Raw genomic sequence first — 12087 nt, forward strand, 5'->3', positions numbered from 1 at the left:
GGAAATGCTCTATAAATGCCAAACTATATTCTGGTGATAGCTAAAAATTTCCTCTGCTTCTATATATTTGATTGATTAGCATGATTAAATTATATATTTCTAGTTTTAATGATAATTACTTTAGATTTACTGTGTCAAATTATAAATTTAGGGTTTATAGCTTTATTGTGGATTTGATCAAGTTGAAATAATGAAAATTTGAAATGAATGCATGCAAGACGTACAATATTCCTAGTGGTATAACTATTTATTATTATTGTATTCCATTACTAGGAAAGTGGTGTGCTATTCCATTAGGGAGAAGAAGAAGAAGGAAAAAAAAAAACGCTATAAATTGTTTGATTAGATCACATTGAACTTTATCGATAGTACATGAATTGTTATTGTTTGTAGATACGCCAATACGCGATCTCTAATGTGATTGTGGTTAGATAAATAAACTTGTTCGACCAGCATGGAGTAATTGTTGTTGTAACCAAGGAAGAAGGATATATAATATAATCATCAAGAGCACGAAAACGGATTAAAGTACTGATTCCTGAAGTAAAGAAGGCATTCCAACAATAATGGCAAGAAGTAAACAAAAAATCCAATTCCTTGCCTTAATCACAAGGCAAGAACCACAGTTGTTCCATCTAGAAGAAATAAACTAACACTTCTCCTCTACACTACGTACATGTTCTGTAATATATACCACAGTTGTTCTTGCAGTTTTCTGCAAATACACCTTGATCTAACAATTTGAAGGATGGCTTTTTCACCTTCCTTCACTTGCAAAAATACGCCTAATGTTTCTCAGTTTGGCCTAACATCTCTCACATATATAGCCTCTCGAACATGTAGAAAAAACCTACATTTACCTTGTGGGAATGAAGTTAAACTCGAGCCTAATTTCGGGACATCAAATTTGAGGAAATGTATCAGCCACCAGAGGAAGCCCAGGATGAGCACCACATTAGCAGCAGACTCTGACGTTAATCATGAGATTCACTTCTTGTCTGATATCGTCGAGAAATTTTACAAATGCATCAATCAGGACAACAGGAAGGGGCTAGAAGATCTCATCTCTAGAGATTGTCAGCTTGAGGATTCGGCTTTCCCCTATACAATCAAAGGGAAGAAGGTTAGAAGCTTAAATGTTATCTACTTATATTACACACGATCAACCTCGTATCATAAAATATTCGCGCACTTAAACGTACATTGTAATTGTTTTCCTGCAGGAAGTTATGCGCTTGTTAAGTCAATTAACTGAATCTATGGGCAAAAATGTTATGTTCAAATTAGGAACTGTTTGTGAAGGAAACGATGAGCTCACAGCTTCTGTGAATTGGCATTTAGGTATCGAAATTTCTAGTTGCTTAATTAGCATTAACCAGTCTATATTTACAACTAATATACATTGAAATGTAATCTACTGTCATACTATGCAGAGTGGGAGGAGTCACAAATCCCTTTCTCTAAAGGCTGCAGTTTTTTCCAGTTCTCGAATGAAGGCGATAAACTTGTAATAAGGTACTGCAATTATAAATAAGTCTGATAAGAACACATCATTCAAATTCTAGCTTAATAATGTATGCAATAGACAAATGAGTATTCTGACAATTCTCAAATACAGTAACAAATTTTACATTACATTACATTTCAGGAAACTACAGAACATAACAGAGTCCCCTGTAAAACCGGGTATATTAGCTATGGTATGATCTGATTACCTTCTCCCTGCATTATGATCACGTACTTGAGTATGTTTTGATAACAAATAAAATTTAACAGGCTTTGCTTAAGATTATCAGATCACTTTTCGACGAATTCCCTAAGGCAGCAAAATGTAAGAAAAAATTTCCAATTCCATTATAATGTTCCTACAACTTTTTATTCCAAACGTGTAACACACTGACATTACATATGTAACACATGACAGGGTTTCTAAACAGTCCAAATATCATACTCCGTGCAGTGTTGAGCATATACAGTTTATTCATAGCCCCCTTTGTAAACCCAGTTATAACATTCTACATCACACTATGGAATATTGTGGCTCGGACACTTGGCTATGTGATGAGTTTTTTGCACATCATTGGAAGAATTTTTAATAAAAACTCTTCATCAACTGACATTTCATCGACTGAGATTGATAAACCATCTACTGTCATTGCTAATGATACCTCAACTATGGAAACTGAGCAGGAACCCAGCAGTTTGCCGGAACAAACTTAGGCATTGCAAGTGCTGTCCTGTTTCGACCAAGAGTCCAACATAGTAAGGGTAACAAACGGTCCGAAAATGGGAGGAAGCGGAGGCAGCCAGATGAAGGCCACAATTGTTCTCCTTAACTTACCACTATTCATTTCAATTATTTTTCAGCTCCAACAAAGGAACAATACCACCTGTTGTAGATACCAATATAGTAAATGTAATAGACCTACAAGTTTATTTGCTCTTCATTGAGTTTGGTTATGATTTTTCTTGTATCATTTGAACTCAATGTCAGTTGCATCTTTTGAGCTGCTCTACATTGCTATAAGGTATTTGTAAAAACTACATTATAAAATGAAAAGTATTTTGATATTTATATGTTATCTAGTACCAATTTTGATCAAATCATCTCCTTTATTTTGTTTGTATTAGAATGGATATTCCTTTTCAGTTATGCTAGAAAAACTTTGTACATTAAGAGATATAAGGTCTAATTATGTATTTGAAAAAATTATACTTCATTCGTTCTTTGATTTTTGTAACATGAGGGGTTATGCATTATGCATCACAATGCACATTTTCAACCTTGAATTTAATTAATTATATTAGAGTTAAAAAAAAATACAAATAAACTAATATGATTAAGCGTATACTGAAACGAACCTAATCAAATGGTGAAAACACCACATAACTATTACGGAATACTCCATAACTTTTATTTTACATATAAATCAAAGAAAAATATGTGAATAATGTCAAAGTGCAAATCTATATACTACCTCCGCTTTTAATTATTTGCAACATTGGAGGTTGCACACATGCCAAGGCAAATTTTTTAGAGATTGATTAGTAGTGGAAAAAGGGGTAGTGGGGTATGTGATTAAAGAATGAAAAAGGGAGGGAAAATTATTCTTTTTTTATAAGGAGAGAGAAAAAGTGAAAAGTGTTGACCTAAATTTAAAATTTGGGGGCAATTTTTTGCCCCAAATTTTTACCCCCCCACGTTTCCCCTCCCCCCCCCCCCCCCCTTTTTTTATTGTTTCAACATGCACACAGAAACCAGTGTAAGGGAAAATTTAAGAGGGAAACTTGAAATTTTCCCTCCATATACAAAATCCTTACAATTCAAATTCCCCCCCCCCCATTAAATTCTGCATTCAACAGGGGGTATTTAAAGGCCCTGCCAACAGTAACATCAGAATATTCAATGTTTACAAAAGATTACAGGACACTTAGTCCTCTTCCTAACAGTCAAGTCTAACTAAAATCCAAAAAAAAAAATCCTACTACAAAGTTAGTTGCAGCTTCATCTTCTTCTTCTCTGGTTCAGCAACAGCAACCCAGTCAAAAAAAAGCTCCTACTCGTCATCACCAGACCTGACAACTAAAGAACTCAGCATCATAAGTACACTGAACATGTCAGGCATTTTTTCACATGATGCATTTTTTAGCATAGATCAGATGTTAAATGAGGAACTCAATATGGGAGACATTCATGCAGACATGGAAGGGACAGGTCACAGTCAAACCAACAACACACAGCATGGGGGTGGATTTCAAGAGCCCAAAGGAAGAAAGCAACTGACTGTTCATCAGAAAAGGGAACTAGTAGATGGTTATCTACTCAAGCTAGAGGGGGGGAGTTGCCAAGGGGTTACTTATCACAACAAGCAAGAAGACTCAATGTGCACAGATCAACAATCCAGAGAGTTTTTACTGACATCAAAAACCAAATGGCAATGGGGAATGTCATAAATGTCAGAAGCAAAAAACTGGGAAAAACTGGACCCAAACCCAAAGAATACACTGATAAGTTTCTGCAGTCAGCACCTTTGTACAAGAGGGCAACTGAGAGAAGCTATGGAGCTGCTCTCAAGATTTCATCTACAGCCATTCACAAACTAAAGAAACAAGGGAGACTCAGAACTCATACAAGCACAAACCACCCAGCACTCACATCCAACCACAAAATAGCTAGGATGAAATGGGTCTTAAATCACATACTGCCTGCCACACAGAACAGGGACCCCAAGTTTATGGACATGCAACAAGTGGTCCATGTTGATGAGAAGTGGTTCTACTTGAACCTAGAAAATAGGAGGTTTTACCTTCTACCAAATGAGCCAAACCCCTATAGAGCCCAACAGTCCAAGAGGTTCAAAATCAAAGGGATCATGGCAGCCATAGGGAAACCAGTGTTTTCCCTAATGGAGAAGTACTTCATGATGGAAAATATGGAATATGGCCATTTGTGTATGAAACTACAGCCCAGAAAAAAAAAAAAAGCAAAAACAAAGATGCTGGTACTGTGGAAATAAAAGCCACACAGAATGTAAACAAAGAAGCTATAAGGGCAATGCTATTGACAAATGTTATTCCTGGAATCAAAGCAAAATGGCCTTCACATCTGCCCAAGGACATATTCATTCAGTGGGATAATGCAAGACCTCATCAAATTCCAATGGATGAGGAATTTGAATCAGCCTGTCAGTCAGAAGGATTCAACATTCAATTCATCTATCAGCCAGCATAGTCTCCTGACTTAAATGTGCTGGATCTAGGGCTGTTCAATGTAATACAATCCATACAATACCAATCCTTTCCTAAGAACCTTAAGGAACTCATTGACAAAGTGAAAGAGGCTTATGATTTGTTCAATCCAATGTTGAACAAGAACTGTTGGATAACTCTAAAGTGTTGCATGGAAGAGATACTAAGGCACAAAGGAGGGAATAATTTTACCCCACCCCATAAAGGAAAAAAAAAAACTTGAGAGGATAGGGATGCTGCCAGAGATACTACATGTGGACAAGAATGTGGTTCAAGAGGCTGTGGATTACCTCAACACTCTATTCATATCAACAAGTCAAGAGAATGTGGAAGATGAAGAGATGCAAGTAGATGCAGACTGAACTGAAGTCAAACAAAGGAAGAAGGTTATAGTGAGACTACCACACATAACCAGTGAGAAGCTATGAACATGAATTCAAATAGTATGTGCTGTGTTATTATTTTTTGTTTATTACAGCATGTCAATCATTGGTTAGGTGTCTTTTGTTTTAAGTTATGCATAGTATTGTTTTTAGGCAGTCTTAACAACCTATAAGTGGGAAATGTACAAGTTTTTGTCAACTTCTATAAGTTTTAATTACAAAGGTGGTTGTTTTTATTTACAAGTACATAACAAAACCATCATCCACATGTGCAAAACAGAGACATAGCATCATTCCATCAGATGGGATATATTTTTTCATAGACATTGCATAACTAGTTCCCTCAACAACTACCATCTGGAGTAGTTGGAGCAACCCCAAGTTATGAATGTTAGCTGTCAATTGAGCCCCTTCATCAGTTGGAATTTACAGGCACACACAACAAAGTGAGGGACTTTTATGTAACCTAGGGACCGATATGAGATAGGGGGACTCATACAGGCACAGTCATGCAGCCCACAAGTTCATCATCATTCACCATAGCACAAACCCCATTGCCAATTGGACATGAAATTACCAATAGCCCATTCACTGCCCACCAACAGCTACCATGAATAGCAGACAAATCATATAGCATTTTAAATTGTTAAAACAGGGCAACCAGAGCAAAAAAAAGGGCAACAAGAGCAAAAATAGACCAACCAGAGCAGATATAGGGCAAACAGAGAAAAATTGGGGAAACCATAGCAAAATTGGGGAATCCAGAGAGCAATTAGGGCAACCAGAGCAAAATTAGGACAAGGACAGCAAAATAAGGACAACCAGACCACAAGTTGGCCAACCAGACCAAAATTAGGAAAACCATATCAAAATTAGGGCAACCAGAGCACAATTAGGGCAACCAGAGCACAATTAGGCCAACAACAGCAAAATTAGGGCAACCAGAGCACAATTACACCAACAAGAGTAAAATTAGGGCAACCACAACAACATTAGGACAACCACAACAAAACTAGGACAACCAGAGCACAGTTAGGGCAACCACAGCACAATTAGGCCAACAAGAGCAAAAATAGGGCAACCACAGCAAAATTAGGACAACCAGCATGAAATACGAACAACAATTAACAATTTAAGACACATAATAGAATGTAGGTAAAGAAATGCGTTACGCTGCTAGATTAGTTTGAGGTAGAGGTCAAAGGGGTGTACGACCCTGCACTTTCAACAGATTCAGCCATAGGGGACTCAGATCTCAGGCATTTTCTCCCAGTCTGGACGTGGGTAGACTTAGATCTGACCTCACGCACCTCCTCCTTAACAGATCTACCCTCTACAGGGGTTGGAACTAGGGTATCATCATCATCGCTATCAAGAATAACGATTTCAGGAGCCTTCTTAACGCAAACCTCAACGTCTTTGCCCAGATCTGGCTTCGACGCCTCACTACGCTCCTCATTTGAGTCGTAAGGAGTCAGTTTGGCACCCCACCCACCTCCACGTTGCATATCAAGGTATGTAGCAGTACGCGTCCCTATCAAACGCATCTTCCCAGTGCGTTTCTGGCATTTGTAGGTGGCCACAATGTCACGATCTGCCTTGTTACGGTTAGGGGAACTCATTTTGTAAGCGTTTTGGAAGAATTAGGGACAAGGACACCCAGATCTGCCAAAGTTAGGGTTTAGAATTGGAGAGAGAGTGAGAAAAGGGACGAACTATATGTGAGAAGAGAGAGAGTGCGAGAGTGATAAACGAAAACACAGAGTAATTCTGTGTAAGTGACAGAGGTGAACCCAGATGAACAACCATCATTAATGGTGGTGGATGAGAGGTTCATTGAATTGGGTAGTTGGGAAGATGAATAGGTCTTCAGAATTAAAATGGGATGGTGTAGGATAATTTTTTGGTGGGAATGGTTATGTTAAATGGGTTGGGATTAACTAAAGTTAAAAACAATTACACAATTGCTTAGAATATAATTTGTTTTTTTAAGGGACAAATTTGTAATTTCACATATTATAAAGTTCCTAAATTTGGAAATAAATCAGTTTGTTGCAAATAATATAAAGCACCCCGATTTGATAAATGTTGCAGATAACTAAAAGCGGAGGTAGTATATTGTTAAAACAAGTCATTGTGTACATCATTTGACATGTGTTACTTTCTTATGAAAAATTTTCCAGCTAAACTTTTATGAGTCAATGACACCATATTTTTAATCTTTTTAGTTCTCTCAAGTTCCAAGACTAATATTCTTCAAAAAAAAAAAAAAAAAAAAAAAACGGTTCCAACACGAATAAAATGTAATGACAAAAATATAAGAATTAAATACTCAGTAAAAAAAAATTATTTAAATCATGAAATTCGTGAGACTAACACAATGGTACATATTTAAAGAGCAATAAAAGTCAGTGAAACTTGGTTTAGGAACACAAGTCAGGTGCAATGGCATATCGGCTTAGGTTGTGCATGGGTCAAGCTTTAGAAAATTTTGACAAGTACCCCATAGGCTAAGCCTAGCTAGCCTTAAAGCACGTGAGTTCAGTACACTGCACAACCCTCAGCCAAATGCCAACATTATTTCTTAAACATACTCTTCCTACTTTCCTAGGCATTTTTTTTTATTTTTTTTAAGTAACTTTTTTAAAAGAGAAAAAAAAAAAAAAAAATCTCCTTGCATTGTGTTTTCTCGTGTATAATGTACTGAGTACTTTATATCTTTAGTTTTTTACATACTTTAGCAGCTCAAATTGCTGCAGAAACTGTTAAATACTTCGTACATACTCAAGCCTTGATTTCTTACTTGATTTGGACATTTCAATTCACAGAATCAAAACAGACCAATAACTATTTCATATTTAGTTGTTGTAACCAAGTAAGAACAATATTCAAAAGCAAGAAAATCAATTAAAGTAGTGATTCCTGAATTAAAGAAGTCATTCTAGCAATGGGAACAAGGAAACAAAAAGTCCAATTCCTTGCTGTGATCACAAGGCAAGAATCATGTTCATTAATGCCTTGCTGTAATATATATACCACAGTTGTTCTTGCAGTTTTCCGCAACACCTTGATCTAACAAAGGATGGCATTTTCACCATCCTTTACTTGCAAAAATACGCCTTATAAAAGCCTAACTACTTCTCTCACCTATGTAAGCTCTCAAGCTCGTAGAAGAAACCAACATACACCTATAGCCAAGGTAATTATCCCCAATCCTATTATTTTCGGGACAGCGAATGTTAGAAAATGTATCAGCCACAAGAAGAAGCCTGAGATCAAATGCAAATCCGCAGAGAAGCCAGACTTCATCAACCTCGAGATTAACCTTGGTTCAGTTTCAGATGTCATTGATATATTTCAAGTATGCATCAATAATAAGAACAACACGGAGCAGTTAGAACGTCTCATGTCCGAAAACTGTTGCATTGAGAATTCATCTGATTTTGCTCATTTTTCTTTGCCCGATAAGCGCCAGGGGAAAAAGGTTACAAAACCTGGTTTTATATTAACTATTTACATAAACAATCTCATTCAAATTTGTTCAGTATATATATATATATATATATATATATATATATATATATATATATATATAAATGCATTCTAAATGTTTTCCTCCTGCAGGAAGTCATGACGTTGTTAACAAGACTGGCTAAAGCGATAGATAGCCAAAACCTCCAATTCAAATTCCAAGTAGATACTTGTGAAGAAAAACTTGAGGCGTTTCTGAATTGGAATTTAGGTACCACGCATACATACTTTCTAATTTTATTTTTTTTTTGTTTATGGTAAGATATGAGGTGCCCCTCCTATCACAGGAGGGGTTTTCTATTCATTTAATAAGTTTAAAGTCTTTAATCTAACTGTAAAGCTTTATTTGGTTGCAGTTGAAATGAAGTCACAAGATACCAGATATGAAGGGTTCAGTAAAGTCCAGTGCTTGAAAGAAGGCGATACACTTGTAATAAGGTAATACGACCTGGAAATGGAATAACCAAACTACTTATCCAAATTCTCAGTTCATAGGTTACAATACGCTGATCGAGAATTCTGACAATGCTAAAGAAATACTACTTGGTACTCTGTAGTAACAATTTACATTTCATTACATACAGGAAACTCGAGAACAAAAAGTATTCCAAAACAAAGAAATAACCTAGCAGTTCGCCAGAAAAATCTCAAGGCATTGCCATTGCTCTTCTGTTTCGACCACGAGTCCAAAAATGTAACGAAGCCGAGGCAGCCTGCTGAAGCCCACTAGCAGCATTGTCAGTTCCAGACTTTTTCGGCTCCAACGAAAGAACAATAACTTCTGTTGTAGAATACTAGAATCCCAATTATTTATTTTGTGAGAACTTGTATTCTTATGGTTAATAAATTGTGATAAAAATGAGTTAATTATTCTGCATTTCTATTATAATATAATAATAATTTCCCCATGATCCTTGAATTGGATAATAGTGTTTCTCAATAGATTTTGCCACTGAGCGTGAAGCGGATCTCCTGCGTGTACTCCCTCCAATCCTATCACTTTTTTCCCTTTCCAAATCTTAACAGTATTCATAAGATTACCGATCACAGTTGACTCATATGGTAAGCAACTTGATGTCCCTTCAGGAAGGTCTCGGGTTCAAGTCTCACCGGATGCTGAAAACTCTTATTGGAAGACTTACTTACCAAAAGTCAGGTGTGCGACTTGGGTCTAATCCAAATGTAGTCGGAGCTAATTCATACCGAACACACCATGCCCTCTTCGACTGGGCCGCGTTGGAAGTTCAACATATACTATTACGTTCGAACCCATACTGGATTTGCCAATATTAAAATGATCTACGGGCATATCCTTAATGGAAAATCTATAAATTTTGATAGTTTGCATGACACATACACAAAATAAGACATTTTCAATAATTATTTATCAATTTTAATCTCAAATGGGACCATAAAAAACGAAAGACAAATTTTATTTTAACATTGAACTTAATGCTTTCTTGGAAATTATTAAGAGATAGTGAAATCTAATTCTTTACGTTTTTTAAGTTGGTTAAATAAAATAAATAAATAAAATATAGTTAATTCATTTTTTTTTTTGTGAAAGAAGTCCTAAAGGACTAATCCGTGGTTTATACACACGGGTGTACAGTGCTCATCGTACACCCGGATAAATAAAAAAAAGGCGGAAAGAACATCCTGTGTTTCATAAAGAACATACATGTATTTGACAAAGAACATGTTTGTATTTGACAAAAACATGCATTACCAAAAAACATAAAGATATAATAAAAAGAACGAGATAAAAACTTGATAAAATTTTCTGAAAAATTACACATTATTAACGGGAAAAATTTAGAGGTGATAAAAAATCGAGTAGGGCCGGGCCATATCATAATTTCTTGTGCCCAAACCTGTAGAAAAGTAGCGGGTTTTCGGGCTTTTTTCGAACCCGGTTCGAGTTTTAACTAAAAATGTATTTTTAGGTTTGCCCAAACCCACCCTATTTCGGGCCGGATCGGGTCGGGATGCGAGTCATGCCAATGTTGATCATTTCCCCAAAAAATAGTTTTCTATCTCTCCAAAAAAAATTCAACTTCCCATAATAATTTAGTTTTTTTTTTTACTCTAACATTATTTTCAATTAAAAATAATTTAAGATTTCAATATCAAATTTCAAAATACCATATGTTAAAAGAACATAATTTATATTGTAAAGTACATATAGTTAATACCTAAATAACACACTAATCAAACTCAAAGAATATACGATAATAAAAGTAATTTAAATATGACATATGATAATAAAAAATAGAATTTGGGAGTCACTACGACCTTAAAGAACATACACGCCAAATTCAAAGAACATACTTTGTATTATTAAACCCAAAAAAATATATATGTTTATCAACATATGTTAAATAACATAAGTTATAATATAAAGAACATATAATTTTACTCAAAGAACACACTGATCACACTCAAAAAACATATTAAAGGTATGTTCTTTGTCAAACATAGGTATGTTCTTTATCAAACACTATATGTTCTTTCCGCCTTTTTTTGTTTACCCGGGTGCACCATGAGCATGGTGCACCCGGGTGTATTATCTAATTTTCACTAAAGGACACTATACATCATTAATTAAAGTCATACGGCATTTACAATTGACAATTAACGATAATGAAAATAGATCTAACAAAATCAAACAAGAATTGATCGGGGAAGGGCTAAGAATTCAAATACATAAATATAACAATTCGGCACATTCTCGATTCGTTGTCTCATACAACTTTTTAAGTGGATCCGTAACCGCTTCATAATTTTGTGAAAAAAAAAATTCTTGTACTGATTCTGTAATCCGAATGCGAGCAATAATCAATCGCAAACCCACATAATTAATTAAATTAAAATAGGGTGTTTTAAGGGTGATAAAATAAAAAATTTCCTCTATTCTATTACATATTTCAATGCATAAACTCAACCTTAAATATCTACAATTAAAATAGACAAAAAAAAAATAGAGAATTCTCAATAGTGCTCTTAAGGTTTTATTTTTTCTCAATGGCAAACACTAAAAAAAACAAATTATCAATGGTAATCTATGATTTGTAGAACTAATTCAGTGGTAACAATAATGACATTAATCCATAATTATTAGCCTAACCCTAGTTAACTAATGGCATAATGACCAATATAATCCTATTAATTAAATAAAAAAAATTAAAAAAAAAAAAAAAAAAACCCAGCCGTCCCAACCCCAACCCAATGCCAGCCCCCCTCCCCTGCCAGCGGCGGTCGGCGACCCTCTCCCTCCCTTCCCCTGGTGGCGGCTACCCTCTCCTTCCCCGATTCACTCTCCTTCCCCCGATTCCCAGCGAGCCACCACCCCTTTCACAAATTTCACAAAATTTTCTCTCTCCTGAATTTGCAGACCACTCTCTCTCTCTTCGAATTTCCGTCA

At 35.7% G+C, this 12087-nt stretch overlaps 3 protein-coding genes across 3 annotated transcripts; all 3 read left to right on the forward strand.

The window, feature by feature from the left end:
• The first annotated feature begins 700 nt into the window (after nt 1–700).
• Nucleotides 701–2564, forward strand: LOC110719561. Its single transcript, XM_021898524.1, has 6 exons — nt 701–1123; nt 1224–1341; nt 1434–1515; nt 1649–1700; nt 1777–1831; nt 1925–2564. Exons 1-6 carry the CDS (start codon nt 749–751, stop codon nt 2218–2220), a joined length of 978 nt encoding a protein of 325 aa, XP_021754216.1. The 5' UTR covers nt 701–748; the 3' UTR covers nt 2221–2564.
• Nucleotides 2488–4732, forward strand: LOC110719217. The gene is made up of 3 exons (XM_021898119.1): nt 2488–2528; nt 3701–4452; nt 4590–4732. Exons 1-3 carry the CDS (start codon nt 2488–2490, stop codon nt 4730–4732), a joined length of 936 nt encoding a protein of 311 aa, XP_021753811.1.
• Nucleotides 4733–8197: 3465 nt separating this feature from the next.
• Nucleotides 8198–9568, forward strand: LOC110719286. Its single transcript, XM_021898172.1, has 4 exons — nt 8198–8616; nt 8757–8874; nt 9020–9101; nt 9248–9568. Exons 1-4 carry the CDS (start codon nt 8215–8217, stop codon nt 9285–9287), a joined length of 642 nt encoding a protein of 213 aa, XP_021753864.1. The 5' UTR covers nt 8198–8214; the 3' UTR covers nt 9288–9568.
• Nucleotides 9569–12087: the final 2519 nt, after the last annotated feature.

Source organism: Chenopodium quinoa, unplaced genomic scaffold, assembly GCF_001683475.1.
Source record: "Chenopodium quinoa cultivar QQ74 unplaced genomic scaffold, ASM168347v1, whole genome shotgun sequence".
Taxonomy (NCBI): Eukaryota; Viridiplantae; Streptophyta; class Magnoliopsida; order Caryophyllales; family Amaranthaceae; genus Chenopodium; species Chenopodium quinoa.

What these genes read in the sequence shown, in the direction of transcription:
- LOC110719561 (XM_021898524.1), top strand. Translation starts at nt 749, where the DNA reads ATGGCTTTTTCACCTTCCTTCACTTGCAAAAATACGCCTAATGTTTCT. An exon ending in TTCTGTGAATTGGCATTTAG is followed by an intron (nt 1,342 to 1,433) that starts GTATCGAAATTT and finishes CATACTATGCAG; the next exon opens with AGTGGGAGGAGTCACAAATC. An exon ending in AACCGGGTATATTAGCTATG is followed by an intron (nt 1,701 to 1,776) that starts GTATGATCTGAT and finishes AAAATTTAACAG; the next exon opens with GCTTTGCTTAAGATTATCAG.
- LOC110719217 (XM_021898119.1), top strand. Translation starts at nt 2,488, where the DNA reads ATGTCAGTTGCATCTTTTGAGCTGCTCTACATTGCTATAAG. An exon ending in CTGCTCTACATTGCTATAAG is followed by an intron (nt 2,529 to 3,700) that starts GTATTTGTAAAA and finishes ACATTCATGCAG; the next exon opens with ACATGGAAGGGACAGGTCAC. An exon ending in TATGGAATATGGCCATTTGT is followed by an intron (nt 4,453 to 4,589) that starts GTATGAAACTAC and finishes CTGGAATCAAAG; the next exon opens with CAAAATGGCCTTCACATCTG.
- LOC110719286 (XM_021898172.1), top strand. Translation starts at nt 8,215, where the DNA reads ATGGCATTTTCACCATCCTTTACTTGCAAAAATACGCCTTATAAAAGC. An exon ending in ATAAGCGCCAGGGGAAAAAG is followed by an intron (nt 8,617 to 8,756) that starts GTTACAAAACCT and finishes TTCCTCCTGCAG; the next exon opens with GAAGTCATGACGTTGTTAAC. An exon ending in GGCGATACACTTGTAATAAG is followed by an intron (nt 9,102 to 9,247) that starts GTAATACGACCT and finishes CATTACATACAG; the next exon opens with GAAACTCGAGAACAAAAAGT.